The sequence below is a fragment of the Stegostoma tigrinum genome, chromosome 32, assembly GCF_030684315.1.
Source record: "Stegostoma tigrinum isolate sSteTig4 chromosome 32, sSteTig4.hap1, whole genome shotgun sequence".
Classification (NCBI taxonomy): Eukaryota; Metazoa; Chordata; class Chondrichthyes; order Orectolobiformes; family Stegostomatidae; genus Stegostoma; species Stegostoma tigrinum.
Genome location: NC_081385.1, coordinates 2,905,439 through 2,925,939, shown reverse-complemented (window position 1 = coordinate 2,925,939; position 20,501 = coordinate 2,905,439). Strand labels below are relative to the sequence as shown.

Below are 20,501 nucleotides of genomic sequence, written 5' to 3'. Positions count from 1 at the left end.
ACACAGAGGGTGGTGCGTGTCTGGAATGAGCTGCCAGAGAAAATGGTGGAGGCTGGTACAGTTACAGCATTTAAAAGGCATCTGGATGGGTATATGAATAGGAAGGGTTTAGAGGGATATGGGCCAAATGCTGGCAAATGGGGCTAGATTTAATTTAGGATATTTGGTTGGCATGGTCGAATTGGACCAAAGGGTCTGTTTCCATGCTGTACGTCTCTATGTCAGACAGGGAATGTAGACTAAATGCTAATGAGCCTATGATCCGAAACATCAACTTTTCTGCTCCTCTGGTGCTGTCTGACCTGCTGTGTTCCTCCAGCTTCACACTGTGTTGTGTCTAAAGCAGGTGGTTGTGCTGATGGACATGAACTGTACATGCAGTTATTAGACAGGGGTTTAGACTGAGTTCAGGGAGAGCCATTTCCACTGCAACCGACATCAGAGAAACCATCTCATGAAATTCTGTGCTGCAGGCTGCTGGAGCACCTCATCAGCATTACAGAGAGGCTAACTGTAAGCAAAAGGGTGACAAGATGTAAGGAGGGAGAAGCTATGGTGACACTGAGTGAAGCAGTGTTGTAAATATTTTGAAGAAAGGCATAGAATCAGAAAACAAAGGATCCATGCTTGTAAAAACAGAAAACATGCAGGAGAAGGCCTTAATGTGGACATCGATTGTAGTTTTCCCTTTCACTTACAGTGGAAGGTAGACTGTGTGTGAATGCCTAGAGGAAGTCTGTACAGTACCAGGAGTTAACCGTTATCTTCCAGTCAGCAACTATTAGGGCAGGTTAGCCTTCCCCCATTGGAGAGGTCTTCGCTTTATTAGAATTTGCCATGGGGCACCTTGTAGTACGCACTGCTGCTTCACCTTGTAAGCCTGTTCCACAGCAATCTTAGCTGTGCCTGCTGGATCTGGACATGCGATTAAAAACTGTCATTCAACAGGAAAAACCCTTGACCTTTCCCCCACTGAGGGTGTTCCTGTATTCCACAAAGAGCTCCCAATGTGTGACAGCTGAGATTTTACCTTACGAATCATGTTCATCATAGACTGTATTAGATTGCCATTAACCTGAGTTGCCTCAGCACTCAGGAAGAGCCAGCAGCTCCTGCTGGCCTCGTGTTCAAGTAGAAAACGATTGTTGAAACCTCATTTGTTTTTATAGTTATGGAGACAATCGGGAGCCTGTCGAACGATTACTCCAAGTACCAGTTCAAAGTGCCTGGAATTATTTTTTGTGTTTCGCATCTCTCTGGAAAGTGCTGCAAAATGTGGTGGCTTCAGCATCTTGTGCAGACTGAAGTTTGCAACTGACACCCCAGTCTCTCCACCCCCACCACCCCACCCCCCAATCCCGGTGCAGAGATGTATTTTTCTGATGGTTATAATTTCTAGTCTAGGAAAGTTGTTGACTATAAGTAGGTATCCGTGCCGTGCATTAATAGTATGCCTTTAGCACGGCCTAAAGTTAATAACACAGTAGTAATCAGGAGAGGCTGTGGAGATTACTGGTAGGGGTCCCCTGGTTTCAGTCCAGTTTTTTTTTGTTCTGCACTAATTGTTATCTGTGGGGAGAGCAGCTCCTATTTTGCAGAAAATTTAATTGGCTTTCTGCTCCAGTTAGTTTCCTTTTATTTCTCCCATCCCAATCTCCAACCCATGAGGTTCTGTCTGCCTCCAGTTATGTAGCTGTATGTCCATCTACTGAATATGAACAGGCTTTATAATGAGTAGGACAGTCTCTCTCTCTCTCTCTCTCTCTCTCTCTCTCTTTCTCGCTTTCTCGCTTCTGTATCTCTCCCCCTCTCTATATCTCATGCACACATGCAGACACATGCACACACACAAACATGCACGCACACTGGTATACACAAACACATACATTCCAAAAACATGCACACACAACACCCCACCCCCACCACTCTCACACCAAAGACATGCACACACATCACACACTCAGTGGCACACAGCAAACACATGAACGCACAAATGCGCATGCATGCACCGAAAACGTGGACACACACACAAGAGCCCAGTTTGTGGATCCATTCTTTCTTCTGTCACTGCTGGTTCTTCTTCACAAAAGTAAAGATAAATAACACTTTCACTTAAAATAATTAACATGTTCAACTTGCATCAAGTCCTTGAACACGGAAACAGACTGTCAAACATAAACTCTGCACTACATTGGGAGATATGGACATGTTCCTTGCCCAAAGGTAGGGCTATTGGTGGCCATCACCTTGAGAAACCATTTCATTCACATAACATGCACTAAGAAACAAGCACAGTGCAGCCATCCCTGTTTTGAGTGCTAAAATAGTGAATGTTTAGTCAAGTTATGAGACATTTTGTTCATATTAGTTTGAACAATTTTTTCTCATAAGGTGTACAATTCAAACAGAGAGAAAGTTATTGGTGAATTCATCCTCGTACTTCCAAGAGCTTTGTTCCATTTCCTGTGTTGAGCTGTTATCTGAATCTCGCCTTTTGTTTAGTTTTGGCATCAGAACGGTTTTCCACACGCAGGTTGCAGTTAAAAAGCTTTAGACCAGGCAACATCCAGTGGCAGAAATTGAGATCCTTATTTCTAATTTGGCCCTACTGCTGTCTGGAACAGGATCAGTAGCAGCCAAAGAAATGTCCAGTAAAAACGATATACTGCTGATGCTGGAAACTGGAAATAAAATTAGAAAGTGCTGGAAAGACTCTAATTCTGGCAGCATCTGCGGGGAGAGAGAGAAAGAATATTAACGTTTGGAGTCAAAATGTCATGTTTGACTCGAAATGTAACTGTTCAAAATGTTAGCTGTTACTTTCCTCAGATACCTCAATGCCCACTGAGTATTTTTGGTACTTTTTGGCCTTATTTAGGGAATGTCTCCTTCTGGTTGTAAGGCCTGAGAACCAGCTCCAGGTTAATCCACAAATTGTTGCCTGCGAATAATTTACGATCAGTGGCATTTTTATCATCTGCCTGTGTGATCTTCCCGTCATTTTCATCGGTTAAAAGCAACATAATTAATTTACATTCTTCCAATAAAGATTAAATCACAGGCTTGAAATTACAGGCAAATGCTCCTTTCTATAACCAGCAGGTCCCCAGTGATTGATAACAATAGTAACAAATTGCCGGAAGAGCTCAGCTGGTCTGGCAGCATCCGTGGAGAGAAATCAAAATCAATATTCCTGGTCAAGTGACCCTTCCTCAGAACTGTTCTAAAGAAAGGTCATTTGACCAGAAGTGACAATTTTGATTTCTCTTCACAGATGCTGCCAGACCTGCTGAGCTCTTCCGGCAATTTCTGTTTTTGTTTCTGATTCCCAGTGTCCGTGACTCTTGTGGGTTTTATTTAGTAGGTCCCCAATGATTATTCAATTGTACAAGCAGCATTTGGCACCATCAGACACAACGCACAACGGTGCACAATGAAGTCCAACCATGTCCTGCAATCATTGGAAGGTCTTGCATTTCTTCCCCATCTCCCATCAGCAACTAATCTCGAAGGTGCTGACTCTTACTGGGAGGATCCTCTGTGGGATCTGTTTATCTCTTGTACCTAATCCATACTCCAAATTTGTAGCCCCAGTCTCTGGTATTTAACCAGAGGGATTCCAGCTAAACCTGAATCTGCAGGTATAAAATTGCAGGTATGAAAAAACAGGCGGAAACAAGAGTCTTAACCATCCCTTGCTCCCCCTGTTTTATAACAATGTAAGAACTGGGAGCAGGAGTAGGCCATCCGGCCCCTCGAGCCTGCCTCACCATTTAAAAAAGATCAGCCATGAACTTATTGGTCTCAGCTCCACTTACCCGCCCACTCACCATAACCCTTAATTCCTTTACTGTTTAAAAATTTATCTTGCCCTGCCTTAAAAACATTCAGCAAACTTCAACTGCTTTACTGGACAGGGAATTCCACAGATTCACAACCCTTTGGGTGAAGAAGTTCCTCCTGACCTCAGTCCTACATCTGCTTCCCTTTGTTTCGAGGCAATGTCCGTTAGCCCTAGTTTCACCTGCTCATGGAAACAACCTCCCTGCCTCCACCTTATCTATTCCCTTCATAATCTTATATGTTTCTATATGATCTCCCCTCATTCTTCTGAATTCCAATGAGTATAATCCCAGCCCACTCAGTCTCTCCTCATAATCCAACCCTCTCAACTCTGAAATCAACCGAGTGAATCTCCTCTCCACCCCCTCCAGTGCTAGTATATCTCTTCTCAAGTAAGGAGACGAAAACTGCACACTGTACTCCAGGTGTGGCCTCACTAGGCCCCTATACAGCTGCAGCATTGCCTCCCTGTTTTTAAACTCTATCCCTCTAGCAATGACAGACAAAATTCCATTTGCCTTTTTAATTACCTGCTGCACCTGCAATCCTACTTTTAACGATTCATGCACAAGGACACCCAAGTCCCTCTGCAAGAAAGTTTTTCTTTTTTCTGGTTTGGTCCCCTATATTTTAACTTGTACTAGGACTATCCACAGTCAGGGGTGACTTAGTACATGAAGCAAAGAGACACATCAGGTGCTAATTAATGTGCTCTTAGAATAGCATCTAGAATTAAAGGTCTAATAGTAACTGTGAACCGTGATCGTTAATCACAAAAACTTAGCTGAGGAGGCCATTGCTCAGCTGTAATGTCCCTACCTCTGAGCCAGGGACCTGGGTTTGAATACCACTTGCTCTAGAGGTACGTCATAACACCTCGGAACAGGTTGATTAGAGAGAAAAGTGCAAAATGAGGATGTTGATCCCTGTTTGTTGGTAAAACTGAATGAAAAATTAAAACCCATCTGAAAGAAAAACGGGAATTATTGAAAAATCTCAGCAGGTCTGGCAGCATGTGTGAAGAGAAATCAGAGTTAATGTTTTGGGTTGAATGACCCTTCCTCAGAAACCCATCTGGTTCTGTCATGTCCTTCAGGGAAGATAACTGCTATCCTTACCCAATCTGGCCTACATGTAACTCCAAACCCATAGCCATGTGCTTGACTGTTAACTGCCCTTTGAAATGGCTGAGCTCTACTCAATTCCCCCTTCTTAAAGGAAGCACCCATCCATTGAATAAATTTTAAAAAGCTTTAACATCCCATCAGAGACTCTGGAAATAGTTTAGTGTTACTCAAAACAGGATTCCCAAGTGTGGGAATTAAGTAGTATGCAGAATAATCCTGTATTTGAGACTCTGGTTGCAACAGTTTTGATTCAGTATTTCTGTTTCATGCTGTGTTGAGATGCACCGGTATATTTCCGTATCCTGCATAAGTGTCATCACAGAATGGTCAGCAGCATCAGTGGTTTATGACGAGGTGTAGGGAACTCTGAGGTAAGAATGAAACAGCTCTCTGGTGGCCATTCAGCTCATTATTATCCATGCTGGCCATTTGAAAGAGCTACTTAATTCCACAACCACACCCCATTCAAGTGACTGTCCAGTTCTCTTTTTGAAAGTTAAATTTCATCATCCTTTTCTGGCAGTGTATTTGAGATCATAACAACTCACTGTATACATATAACTAAAGGGGAAATAAATTATTACCTGCCACCTTGAACAAAGCATTAAAGGAGGTTTTATTTTTGGTTAACAGCTCCTTTTAGATGTACTGTAGAGTTTGTAGCGGAAGATTTTGCTTATCTGTTAGTGATAGAATTATTATTGAAGCAAGTGAGAACAGGAAGTACACGGCTAACATCTGATTCTATCTAACCTTCACTGTCAAGCTATGATCGTTTTATAACACAAATTTTAACTTTGTAATTCCCTTGCTATTGTTAAAACCTGATATTTGCTTTGTATTCTATCTTGTATCTTTTTTCAACAGAGTTGCACCTTTTTCATGCTAAGTGGGTGCAGCTATTCTTTTGGCTTGCTATTGCACCTTAATACATTGTCTCTTCCTCAGTTTCTCATCAGAGAGGAAGGAATGTTGGATCATTGTGATTGGGAGTGGTTGTGGGATTCCCATCATGTGTGAGCACACGTGTGTGTGTGTGTGTGTGTGTGTGTGGGGGGGAGGGGGGGTGGTGGTGGGATATCCCATACTCCAGGGAGAGTCAGTGTGTGTGTGGAACCCCATACCCCAGTGAGAGTCAGTGTGTGTGTGTGCGCGCGTGTGTGGGGCACCCTACCTCAGTGAGAGTCTGTGTGTGCGTGCGTGTGTGTGTGTGAGTGACCCTGTACTCCAATGAGAGTCAGTGTGTGTGTATGTGGGACCCTGTACTCCAGTGAGAGTCAGTGTGTGTGCATGACCCCATACCCCTGCGTGTGTGTGTTATCCACACGTCCATGTGTGCATGTAACACTGTGTGAGTATGTGTGTGTACTGATGATCTGGGCTATGAGCGATGTGTGCGGTGTTAATGATGTGGATTATTCAGCCATTGTGTATTGTTCATTCCTCTTTTGAAAATGGTGCATTGCATCTTTATTTTATTGTTTAATAATTACATTTGCTGTTAGTTAAATAATTGGAGTAGACAGTAGCACAGTGATAATTTTGCTGGATCACTAATCCAGACCCCCAAGCTAATGTTCTGTGGGTATGCATTCATATCCCAGCATTGCAGATATGAAATATCAATTTAAAATGTAAAATTCAGCCCTAAAAAGCTAGTCTAATGGTGACCATGCAACTCATCAATTGTCAAATGTTCATTAATGCCCATTAGAGACCAAAATATGCCATCCTTACCTGGTCTGGTCAACATGTAACTCCAGACTCACAGCAATGTGGTTGACTCTGAACTGAAATTGGTCACTCAGTTCAAGGGCATTTGGGGATGAGCAGCTGCCAGTCAGTGACATCCCATGAACAAAAACAGACAATTTGTGTAGCGGAGAAGAAGAGTGATTAGAGAAAAGACTTCATCTTGCATAGTGTCATGGTGGCTCAGTGACTACCACTGATGCCTCAAAGCACTAGGAACCCAGGTCTAATCCCAGCCTTGGGTGGCTGTCTGTGTGGAGTTTGCACATTCTGCCTGTGTTTGGGTTGGTTTGCTCCAGGTACTGCAGTTTCCTCCCACAGCCCAAAGATGTGCAAGTTAGGTGGATTGGCCATTGCAAATGCAGAGCTATAGGTTGGGATGGGATGCTCTTCAGAGCGTCATTGCAGACTCAATAGACTCCTCACCGAATGGATTCTAAGATTTAATGATTCTTCAATGCAACTTTAGATATTCAAGACTAAGCTATCACATTACAATCAGTCGCAAAGATTTAAAAGTTAACCAGCAATCATATAATTCAATAAAAGTATGCAGGCATGTGGATTTTAATGGAAATGGCCAGCTGTGATCATGCTGCAGGTAGTTCCACTGGTTTGGGTCATGCATAGCTGTGACCAGCTGTAAGTACACGTGCGACTGTGTGGAAGAGACCGATTACAATTGGAGCTGGTGTTTTTGAGTGGCTGAGTGTGTGACTGCACAAAGTGCACTGAGACTGGGCTGTGGGAGAGCACAATACACAGGTAATACTGAGTACAAGGACTTTATTGCACAAGAGACACACCATGTTTGATGTAAGAAGCTCCCAACATTGCATTTATTAATAAAGTAACAAAAAAAGCAGGAGAGGTTAGCAGAACATGTTGGAAATGCTCAGCAGGTCAGGCAACACCTGTGGAGAGAAAAATAGTTGATATTTAAGGTTGTAGGGATTTCACTAGAACAGGGATTTCTCTACAGGTGCTGCCTGACTTGCTGAGTGTTTCTAGCATTTACTGCATCCATTTCAAATTTCCAGCAGCTGCATTATTTTGCATTTGTTCAGCAGTAAACACAGGTTGTGTCAGGGGGTGGAGGTGTGCTCTCAAAGGCAGCAACATAACTGTGCTCTTTGTAAATGTCATGATGTTGAGAGAGCAGCTTAGATGTAGATTGTTAATTTCAGCCATCTTTCTCCCTTCCCTCTGTCTCCCCTTCCCTTTTCCCTCGTCACCGCATCTTACAAATCATGGGACTGACACACTGTCCCTTCCATCTGTCTTTTCCTACCCAGAATCCCCTCAAATCCTACCATCCAGCACAAGCAGTCCGAGTGTGAGAGAGAGTCTGGACAGCAGTGGGAGCAGCAACAAGACCTTGGTGATTGGAGCAGTTGTGGGAGGTCTGATTCTCGCCTTGGCTATCGGTGTCATAATCTTCATCATCTTTCGAAAGAGGCAACAAACCTTCAAGGGTGACTACAACACAAAGAAACATGTGTTTGGGAACGGATACAGCAAAGCCGGGATCATGCCCCCAGCTCCAGAGCACATCTCTTACCAAGAGGAGTCCGATGAGGATAAAAAGCCATCTTCCATGAATGTGAGTTATGAGAATGAGAGGAAAGTTTCCCGTGATGGCGTAGACTTCGACACTGACTCCAAGCGCCCTTACTTCACTGTTGATGAGAGCGACACACAGGAGGACTTTGACGACCAGACTCTGAGTTTGCAGTATCCACCGGATCTGACGGAAGATATGGTATCGCAGACTGATGGCTCCATCATTTCAAAGAAAGAGTGGTATGTGTAGTGCCAGATCCCTCATGGTGCAGGACAAAATCTGAGTGTCCTGCTTCCTGTACACCTGGGTCCACTGTAAAGAACTCTGCATCAACTAAAGTCTTAATGATTACATTGTGATTTATTTTTTACATTTCATTCAAAAAAAATTGTTCTCAGATAGTGTTTCAAAATAGAAGGGAACACTAGTCTATATAGCACTAATTCGGGGTAATCCTCACTTATACCAGTTGGACTTCTGTAAAAACTGATGTCTCTTTGATATACTACACAGACATCAGCTAACTTGTGCTAAACACTGGAACTTAATCAGGCTGTCAGCACTTCTGTGGCTACATGACCATAACTTCTCATTAACTTACTCATTAATTTGTAACCATTCACTAGGACTGGATGTGGCTAATAGCCTACTGGCCTTTGGTGAGTGTTTAGTTTTGCTTGGTAAACAACTGGTGATGATGTGATAGCAACTGTTAATATTCCATTAATTGGAGTTTTTACAAATGCTCACTAAATGCTGCAGCCAATAATGGATGTTTAGCTGGACTTTCCACTAGACGATATCAACATGTGTAAATACCAAGTGTTGTTTTTTTAAACTGCACATAATACTAAAGCCACAGAAGATCCCCTTGGGTACCTTACATGCCTTGGTACCATTTGGATCAGAATTTTGCAGTCAACTTTTTTTTATTTTTTAGCTTATGAGTAAAATTAATTTGCCTGGCATAAAGAGAATTCTTTCCCCCTCCTGAATGGTGTCCTGGTTGCAGCTTACAGCATTCCTGCATGTGAATGTCCATTTCTCCAGGCAATGTGCAATGTGGAGCTGCCAAGTTGTGTATAAACCCTTCCCTACACAGAAATTCCTAACAAGTCTTCACAATGTTTAAAAATGTTGGGCTCACTTGTTGAGTCTTGTCGGTGCATGTTTCAGAACTCTCTTTAACGAAATGTTCAATGTACTGCATCTTGCCCGCAGTCGGTCATGTAGTGTAATGTATTTTTCAGGCTTATAACATCACGTTAGATTTATGGTGTTGCCTCGTCCAAATGCAGTTACCCAGGCCCATTTCTGCAATGATTTGATAGAAATTAAGCCATGCATCACAGAAACCAAATTTGATGTGTTATCATCTAGCCTGCATGAGCCTGTAGAGTAGTTGTGAATGAACAATCATTAATTGAGTAAATAAAAGCAAATTTCTGCGGATGCTGGATATCTGCGATAAAATATTCAAAGCGCTCAGCAGGTCAGACAGTTTCTGTAGGGGAGAAAAGAGAGACGTGTGTTTAATGTTTAGGTCAGTTACTGATTCTTCAGAAGTGGAACTGAGTGACACTCTCTCAGGCTGGACTTAAATATATGTCCATTTTCTCGAAGCCTTACCAGTAATTTATTGTCAAATCAGCATTCTGTTCCATTCTTAATACTTAACTGGTAATGTTTCCCTGAGTGGGCATTAAGAAGTGGCCACTTACGGATAAGCAAGAGATAATGTGACAAATCTGTGCCTTGAACTGCAAGACATGGACCCTAGAGTAGTGTGGGTAGTTGAGCAGGTCTATTTGCTAGTGACTGATTTTAAGACCTTCCAGTTTTCGCAGCCTCTGTCCTTTTTAAATTTGGTAAAGAATTGCAGTCTGTTCTTCTTGTGGGCAGCGGGTCTGCAGACTAAGTACCATACCTCCCACAGTATTAACACATGGGCATTGTGCAGAGTAGCAAACAGGGGCATACTTCAGCATACACGATCAAACAAGCACAGCATTCTCTTTAGGCACGAAATGCGTCAACTGTTACCTTTGTTCAAAAACGCCCACAAAGTGGATAGAAGAAACATTATCCATAAATAATAACGATAACATTGTATTCCTTTGGCTTGCCGAGACTGTCCACCGTTCCAGCCAGTGGGATTAGACATGGCCTTGAGCTTATTGCAATCAGGAACATACAGCCACAGTGAACAACAATTTGTCTTGTAAATTTGAGAAGAGAGACACCTGTCCAGTTTATGGGCAGGCACAGACAAAGGCTGTTGCAATTAGCCGCTGAGTTGTGAGACAAAGAGTAGAGGGGATTGCTCCAAACTATTGTTAATCCTCGTTTGCAAACTTTGAAAATACTCAACCATCAGTTACCATTCTTCGAAACATAAGTTCTGACAGTTCAAGAGTGCACCCTTTATCCAAACTGGTTTGAAATTCCACACTATCAGCAAGTCAGCAACAAGGGGGCATGTTTTAAAAGTGAAACACAGGAGATTTAAAGGGGATTTGAGGAAATGTTTTGTTACCCAGAGGGTAGTGAGAATCTCGAATGCACTGCCTGGGGTGGAGAATAATTGAGGCATGAAACCTCACAACCTTTTAAGATAACTTGGATGAGCATCTGAAACGTCGTGACATTTAAGGCAATGGGTCTTGTAAGAGAAAATGGGACTCGTGTCGATAATAGTATTTTTGATGGCAGAGACTTGATAGGCCAAAGGACTGCTTCTGTACTGTATAATTCTATGAAGCTACATTCAGACATGATGGTGGTAGAGGACTATTCTTCCAGAGAATGTTGTGCCAATCTGCACACAGCAGATGATCACTTGATAATGGGAACTGCAGATGCTGGAGAATCCAAGATAACAAAGTGATCTCTGATGAAGGGTCTAGATCCGAAACATCAGCTTTTGTGCTCCTGAGATGCTGCTTGGCCTGCTGTGTTCATCCCGCTCCACACTTTGTATTCTTAGTTTGATCACTTGAATTTGGTTTTGTTAATGCAGCTGAAAAGCTGAAGTCAGTAAATGACCATAATCCATCTGATTGAGATAAAATTCCCATTTGTTTACTCATTCCCTTATGGAAGGGAGCTAACCATCCTTCCCAACCTGGCCACTGTGACTCCTTTTCCCCAGCCATCTGGTTGACTCTAAAGTGATTTAGCAAATGATTCAGTTGTGTCTCAGCTTTGGGCATCAAGAGGAATTACCATTGCTGCCCATGTTCCATATTCATATTAATACTTGCAAATGAATAACAGGGCTGTTTTCAAAACGTTTGCAGTGGTCTGAGTTATCCCATCACAATCTCCTTGGAATGTTAGTGCTTTACTGAGCTCATCATGGGGCAACTTGCGATTTAAGATGGCACATCAATGTTATTTCTGTCTTGTTTGTACATGAGCCAATGGGTGACAGATTGTTTCAGATTGTTCTATATCAGAGGTATTTGACTTTGAAAGTGCTTTTGTAAATATTGTTCAAGTTTCTTATGTGTCAGATTAGCTCCATCTTCCTGTTATCTAATGAGAGTTGATCTGATGGAGAGTAATACAAGTGCACATTTTTGTTTGTACCTTTTTCATCATTGTTCCCCTTCATAGCTTGTTGTTACAATGCTATTTGAATGTTATTATGCTTTAATTATTAGCACATGTTGATAAAACTTCCTTCTGCTCACTGACCATTCCAACATTTGCGTTAACTAGTTCTCCATTAACACTTCAAAGCATTCCAATAAGAAGAGAGGGTGAAATTTTATCAGTGGTATGCCATTCCCAGTGGTGGGAGCAGAAGTGGCACCATTTCCATTCTCTGGCCTTCTCCACGTGGTGGTGATAAAATCTGTAAATGCCATCCAAGTGTACGAGAGATGGATGATTAACGGGCAGGGGAATCTGTTCACTGGCATCAGTTAGTATGTTACCAATAAAAGAACCAATTTTGAACAGTCATTGATCTTGAAATACTAACTCTACTTGTCCCCACAGATGCTGCCAGTCCTACTGAGTTTCACCAGCAATTTCTGTTTTTGTGTAAAAGAGGCCCCTGGACAGAGAAGGAGGCTATTCATCATGGCCAAAACCTTCCTTTCCAACCCCATTGTTGTTCATGTGAAAGCTCTTTTGAGTACAGAGGTGAAAAGGAGATTTTGCAAATTTAAATTCCACCTGTAAATATTTTGCATTACTTTGGTTTCATTTTCTTCACCTGTGCATCATTTCTTTGCTGACAGTAGCTTATATCAGTGAGTTGGTAGGGATATGTCCATGGTGCGGGAGAAACTGGCCTTTGTGTCCACACCCTATCAAACGTTCATTTTCCAACTCAGTGTTATGTTTGCCACTCTGTGGGTCTTATCTGAACTTGCCCACTCACTACCCTCCCTCCCATCCTGTGCACCGTGAAGGAGATTGTCCAATGTCACTGTCACTGGGGAGAATTAAAATATTGTACCTGACACCTGAGATGGATTTGCATAATACTGGTGCTGCCGTCTTATTTTCTTACGCTGACCACTGCTCTCCGTGTCCTACCTCTGTACAACATACCCAGGCCCTATCGATGCAACCTGTCCACGCCTCCAACCACATCTCTCTGCCGTCCTGTGGATTCTTCTTCCACTCTCCTGTGCAGTTGATCCTGAGACTTTCAATATTCCTCCACCCCCCGCCGACACACACACACACGCACACGCACACGCACACGCACACACACAACCCCCAACACAGACTCTCGCTCCCTCGCTCTCTCTCACTCTCTCTCAATCTCTCTCACTCCCTCGCACACTCGCACACTCTCCCTCGCACACTCTCACTCTCACACACACTCAGACTCTCACACTTTCAGAATCACGCCCTCAGAATCACGCCCTCAGAATCACGCTCTCAGACTCACGCGCTCAGACTCGCGCTCAGACTCTCACACTCACTCTCTCACACACTTGCATGCTCACACTCTCACTCTCTCACACACTTGCACAGTCAGACTCTCACTCTCTCAGAATCACACTCTCAGAATCACACTCTCACTCTCTCACACATTTGCATGCTCACACTCTCACTCTCAGACTCACTCTCTCACACTCACTCTCTCACTCTCGCACACTCGCACTCTCAGACTCACTCTGTCACTCTCTCACACACTCGCTCACTCGCACTCTCACTCTCTCAGACTCACACTCTCACTCTCTCGCACACTCGCACTCACTCTCTCGCACACTCGCACTCACTCTCTCGCACACTCGCACTCTCACTCTCTCAAACTCACTCTGTCACTCTCTCAAACTCACTCTGTCACTCTCTCACACACTCGCACTCTCACACTCTCACTCTCTCAGACTCAGACTCTCACTTTCACAGCTGTTTCTTCCTGTAGCCAACGGTTGGGTCATGTGATCAGCAATGTGCCTTGTGCATGAGCAGTTATGATTTGGGGATCTGTTTGGGTGAGTGATGCTGGTTATTGCTCAGACTGAAAAGAGCAAGGCCACTTTTTAAATCACTTGCTGCCTGATGATCAGCCTTAGACAGAGAGAGATTAGAATAAGCACATCTGGCAGAAAGCATTACCATCCTCCAAGCTTCCAGATTCAATGGAAATGGCCAGACACAATTTGAATCGTGAACCTTTATAAGAATACATGGCATGGGCAACAGGAGATAAACGGTAAAATCCCAGAATATTGTCAATTGAGAATAGTAATGGTATGTTCAAAGTGTTCGATATTTATCACAACAAGAACAAGAAAAGCAGATTAACACCTCCTCCCTCACCCCTGTCCCAGGCCCCAAGATGACATTCCACATTAAGCAGAGGTTCACCTGCACATCTGCCAATGTGGTATACTGCATCCACTGTACACGGTGTGGCTTCCTCTACATTGGGGAAACCAAGCGGAGGCTTGGGGACCGCTTTGCAGAACACCTCCGCTCAGTTCGCAACAAACAACTGCACCTCCCAGTCGCAAACCATTTCCACTCCCCGTCCCGTTCTTTAGATGACATGTCCATCATGGGCCTCCTGCAGTGCCACAATGATGCCACCCGAAGGTTGCAGGAACAGCAACTCATATTCTGCTTGGGAACCCTGCAGCCCAATGGTATCAATGTGGACTTCACCAGCTTCAAAATCTCCCCTTCCCCCACCGCATCCCTAAACCAGCCCAGTTCGTCCCCTCCCCCCACTGCACCACATAACCAGCCCAGCTCTTCCCTTCCACCCACTGCATCCCAAAGCCAGTCCAACCTGTCTCTGCCTCCCTAACCGGTTCTTCCTCTCACCCATCCCTTCCTCCCACCCCAAGCCGCACCCCCAGCTACCTACTAACCTCATCCCACCTCCTTGACCTGTCCGTCTTCCCTGGACTGACCTATCCCCTCCCTACCTCCCCACCTACACTCTCTCCACCTATCTTCTTTACTCTCCATCTTCGGTCTGCCTCCCCCTCTCTCCCTATTTATTCCAGTTCCCTCCCCCCCATCCCCCTCTCTGATGAAGGGTCTAGGCCCGAAACGTCAGCTTTTGTGCTCCTGAGATGCTGCTTGGCCTGCTGTGTTCATCCAGCCTCACATTTTGTTATCTTGGATTCTGCAGCATCTGCAGTTCCCATTATCTCTCTCTATTTATTTTTTATTGGTTTGGGGTTGTAACAAATTTTTGCACGGTAACCAATTCATTCATTTGAGAATTTCGAGGTATGTTTACAACTCCAGCAATGGTAAAGTGAACTTTCCATTCCAGCATTCGCTAATGTCCTTTAGGGAAGGAAATCTGCATCTGATCTACGTTACATGTGACTCTAGGCCCACAGCAATGAGGTTGACTTTTGATTGACCTCTGGGCAATTTGAGTTGGGTTATAAATGCAGGCCTAGCCCACATCCTATGAGCAAATGTTTAAAATATCAGTCATGCAGCATGATGTCATGAGAGTGATAGAAACATGCAGCACAGAAGCAGACCCTTCAGTCCAACTCCTTCATGCTGACCAGATATCCTAAATTAATCTAATCCCATTGGCCAGCTAATGGCCCATATCCCTCTAAACTCTTCCTATTCATATATCCATCTAGATGCTGCCACCACTTCCCCGGCAGCTCATTCCATGCACACTCCACCCTCTTTGTGAAAAAGCTACCCCTTGGGTCTCTCTTTAAAACCCCTGCAGTGCCGTGTGACCTTTGTGTTACTCCACTGTTGCAGCAACATTTGGAGAGAAAGTGATGGCATAACTTTCTGAAACCTTGAGTCTGTAGATCCTTCACTTGCAACTCTCCAGGACACTATTAGACTAAGATGTATGAAGCCAGTGAGGAATTTATAAATTGTTCTTTTTAAAAAATTGCGCGGAGTGGTTTCTTATAAGAAATATCACTAATCTCCATGCACCATAAAACCTGCTGAACACATCCTTCTGGCTCCTCACCACTGGTAATCAGAAACCAAGCTTGTTCACACTCTCTGTATCTCACAGTGGCAAAGGTATTATTGCTTGCTTTAATTGTCCATTTACATCCAGCAAAGACCTTATATTGATGACTGGAAATCTGACCACACAGCAAAGCAAGTTGCCAACATCCAGACCTGCCACTCTGTAGTTTGACCATGGAACTGTTTTCTTCTGCCTGCTCAATGTGGAGTTTGAATAAGTGGCTAGTTACTAACTTGCTATGCCACTCAGCCTTGGGGGATTAGAACATCATTATGCCCTCATGCCTTCCAGTTACACAAACCTCAACCCAATCATAGTCTGCCATTGTGCACAGTCATGACATTTCCTCTTCCATTAATTCACAGTCAAAAGGTATAATAGCCATGTCCGGCTGTTCTGAGCTGCCATGGTTTCATTTAAAGCTCCCTAGTTTGGTGCTGCATTGGGATATACTGTGTTCGTTGAATCTCGTTAACTATTGTGCAAATAAAATCATTTTGTAAAGTTTACCGTGTAATGTTTTGTACAAATGTTGCAGATGCAATCTGTTTTATTGGGCTGCTTCCTTTCCTGTTGTTTCTCTTGATACTGATTCTCTGGTTGGAGGTGGTTTGGTTGTGGATCCTGCCTGTTCTGTTATGTGCCCAAGTGTGTGAAATGTTCCAAATCTTATTTGGGGGAGGGAAACTTCTTTTTTTAAAATAAAATTACAAATGGAAATTTCTTTGGTTTGCTGTTTTTATTATCCTGTTGGTTCCGATCTAGTTTAATTGTCTTGATTCTTGTCATAAAGAAAACTGAATTCAGGATTCTGCCTTTACAGAGGGTATTTGGATATTGGTTCATTTCTCCTTCAACCATCCCTTTCCACCAGTTCCTGAGCTCTCAATCCAGGTTGGCAGTCCCTTTGTGATTCTGAGGGAATGCTGCATTTTCAGTCCTTGAGATGTTAACTGAAAAAGTCAGGGAATATTTTTTAAAAAATAATTATTTCTAATAGTTGGAGATTCTAAAACTAGGCATTGGCTAAAACTTAGGGCCAGACCGTTCAAGAGATGTTAGGAAGCACTTCCACATGCAAATGACGGTAGAGATTTCAAACTGTCTTCTACAAACTGCAATAGATGCTGGATCAGTTGTTAATTTTAAATCTGAGAGAGTTTTGTTTTATTCAGTGACGGTAATGAGGGATATGGGCAGCTGTGTGGAGTTAGGTCACAGATTTAGCGTGACCTCATCGAACTGTAGGTTAGGTTCAAGTGGCTGAGTGGCCTACACAATGTGCCATCTATTGGGTGGATGTTAAACTGAGACTTTTTATGAAAAATACCTGTGGCACTATTTTGAAAAAGAAGAGAAATTATTCCTATGCCCCATCTTTTAAAAAAAATTTATCTCTCAACCATCATTACTGTCCGAGCAGACAATCTCATCTTGCCATATGCACTGTGGGACTTGGTGTAAATTGACTGCTGTGGTTCCTACATCACAACAGTGATTTGTTTTTTGAATCCCCACAGTGTGGAAACAGGCCCTTCAGCCCAACAAGTCCACACCGAGCCTCAGAACATCCCACCCAGGCCCAACCCCCTATAACCCCCGTAATCTACACCTCCCTGAACACAATGGGCAACTTAGCATGGCCAATCCACCTAGCCTGCACATCTTTGGACTGTGGAAGGAAACCAGAGCACCCGGAGAAAACCCACACAGACACGGGGAGAATGTGCAAACTCCGCACAGACAGTTACCGGAGGCTGGAATTGAGCCTGGGTCCCTGGTGCTGTGAGGCTGCAGTGCTAACCACTGAGCCACCGTGCCGTAAAAGATTACACTTTTAAAAAGTGCTTCACTAGCTGTACAGCACTTCACGGAGCCCTGAGGGTGAGAGAGGCATGATGTAGAAATGAAAGGTTACTTGTTTGCCTCCATGATGCTGCTGACTGGTTCTCTGATTCAGTTTCACAAAAAGCTAGCTCAAGTGTGTTTGTCAAGAGCCTACTCCTGTCTTCTCCCAAATGACAAGTTCCTTTCTGCAGAGGGTCAAGCAAAGGAGGAATGGGAATAACCATTTACTCATTTTCCCTCCATCCTCCTCTTCACTCTCCAGCTGACTGAGCCATGGTAGGGCACCACGTTGGCTTAGTGGTTAGCACTGCTGCTCCACAGCATCATGAGCCTGGGTTCAATTCCACCCTCAGCTGACTATAGCGTTTGTAAGTTCTCCCTGTGTCTGTGTGGGTTTCCCCCCATAGTCCAAAGATGTGCAGGCTAAGTGGATTGACCATGCTAAATGGCCCCATAATGCTCATGGAAGTGCAGGCCAGGTGGATTAGCAAAGGAAAGTGCAACGTTACAGGGATAGGGTGGGGAGTGGGGGATGGTAAGGCTGGCTGAGATGGTCATCGGAGGGTCAGTGTGGACTCAATGGGCTGAATGACCTTCTCCCACACTATTGAAATTCTATGATTGTTGAAACCAGTTCCTGAGCCTCCAGCGGCACAGCATAGAGATTATATTTGGTTCTTTATAGTTCAATGTTAGAGATTTTGACATTATGCCCCAACCATGAAGAATGTTTATTGAACTGTATAGAACAAAAAAGAAACTATTTGGTCCATAATGCCTGTGCTAACCCCTTGGTACAGCCATCTAGTTAATTCATTTCTTAGCCTTTGCCCAGTCCAGCAAATATTTACATACAAATGTTTATCCATTTGTACCCATCTGCCTAAGGACAAGGAACATGATTATGTTTGATTTCTTAACATAGCTTTTAGTTGTGTATCTACTGTTATAACACCTGTGAATGCAGCAAGGCCCAAGTCTGAGTTGATATCTGTGTCCTGTAGAAAAGACCAAGATCCAGGAAATGGCTGTAATGTTTACACAATGTACAGATAGTGACATCATCGGGAAGGATGTGGAATGTCAACATTCTGGATTCTAGTCGAGAAGGAGGGGGTGACTATTCTGAACCGTACTAAAGCAGGGACTGGACATTACCATCTGACCAGTGAACAGTTCCATTCATAGTCCCAGCTTTGTGCTGATGTATGATGCAAATTCTAGAATCGGATGGCTCCCATCGGTCATTGACTTATATTGCGCAGTTTATCAAGGGCCAGTTTCAATTTGGACATTTTAAAAGGCAAAGCTTATCTCGTATTGCTAACAAATCTCACTTCACATGAATATTGAGAAGTCGAGAGAAATTTTGAATGATTGTCTTTCACCTTTAATGAATGACCTACAACTGAGGGACTAACTGAGGTCATCAGGGACATCGGCCTTTCACCTCTGCCCCTTGGTTTTCAATCTAGTCGGCTGGAGATGTCTATCATCTCATGTATCATACATCACATTGTTTTGGGTCATCTCAGCTACTTTTCTAGATTCAAATACAGGTCTTCATCCACAGTATGGCACTGGACTGGCATTGTCCCCAGCAATTTCAGACAGCGATCTGATATCAGAAATGGAAAGAATGCATCGCTCGAGTATGGTATTCTTCAGAGGCTGCAAATATTGGTAGGATAATGCATAGGAAATTATACTCCCTGTAGCTAACCCCATTCTGTCCCTGTACTGGCACTGTTTGAAGGTGAAGTGTTGAAGAGTAGGACGAGGTTTACTATCAGTTTCAAAGAGTAGTGGGGGATATTCTATAATCTGATCCCGTGCTGTATGTGGCCTGGGACCGTTTAGCCAATCTATTTCAAAATTACTTCTTGATTTGACCATTCTTCTGTAGGGAAATTAACTTGAAAAAAGAACAATTCCAAAGGCCGTTGATACATTGAGTCATGCAGTACAAACAGACCGTTCAGTCCGACTCAAATACGCCAACCGAGTTTCCGAAATGAAACTAATCCCATTTTCTAGCATTTGGCCTATGTCCCTCTAAACCTTTCCAATTTGTGTACCTGTCCAAATGTCCTTTAAATGTCATCATTGTACATGCATCCACCATTTGCTCTGGCGGTTCATTCCACGGACCAGCCTCTGCATGATAAGTTGATCCCTCAGGTCTCTTTTAAATCTTTCACCTCTCACCTTAAACCTATGCCCACTAGTTTTGAACTCTCCTACCCTGGGAAAAAGACCTTTTACAGCTGAGGTCTAAGAAACGCAGCAGTTAATTTGCACACAGAAAGCTCCCAAATTTTGATAATGAACAGACCACCTGAATTTAAGTTCATCGCAAGATCACAAACCTGCCCTGAATCTCCCGCCCTCAAAATTAGATCTAGCTAACTCACCCAGGAGACACCAGACTCCATTGAAGTCCCCAGAGCAATGAACCAACTGTGTTTCCTCATCTGTACATTGTCAACTGTGTTTTGTCACCTTACCCTGCGACTACGAGACAAATGGAAGCCCTCGTGCTGTAAGTTAGTGTTTGAATTTAATCAACAGGATATTCCTGCCCAGGCGTCACTCCAATATCCAACAGCAGACATGTTAAAGTTTCCCGCTGGTGTCCTGCAGTTGATACAAAATGTTTGGCTGTCAGTGAGAGATGTAGCATGGTGGGTATGCACTGGGCTTAGACATGCTAAAGGTTTAGAATGATTCCTGCATTGCTGGAAGTGAAATCTTTTACTCTTGATTATGTTCCACAAGTGGTGGCTGGGTTTGGGAGAGCGAATAATTTACCTGGGTTTCTCTGATACTGAACTCAGGTAGAGCTGAGAACTTTAGAACTGAGAAGAGGAGAGATTTCTTCAGCCAGAGGGTGGTGAATCTGTGGAATGCACTGCCACAT

The 20,501-nt window shown here is 43.5% G+C and overlaps 1 protein-coding gene across 7 annotated transcripts in view; it reads left to right on the top strand.

The window, feature by feature from the left end:
• Positions 1-20,501, top strand: part of nectin1b (nectin cell adhesion molecule 1b) — a 517,671-nt gene that overhangs the window by 198,799 nt on the left and 298,371 nt on the right. Inside the window, exon 6 of one of the 7 annotated variants that reach the window (XM_059639103.1) lies at positions 8,018-16,453. The exons of the other annotated variants lie outside the window; for them this stretch is intronic. Coding sequence (XP_059495086.1) covers positions 8,018-8,535 — 518 coding nt within the window. The 3' untranslated portion in view covers positions 8,536-16,453. Of the gene's footprint in view, positions 1-8,017; positions 16,454-20,501 lie in introns of those variants that run through there. 7 annotated transcript variants of the gene reach the window in all.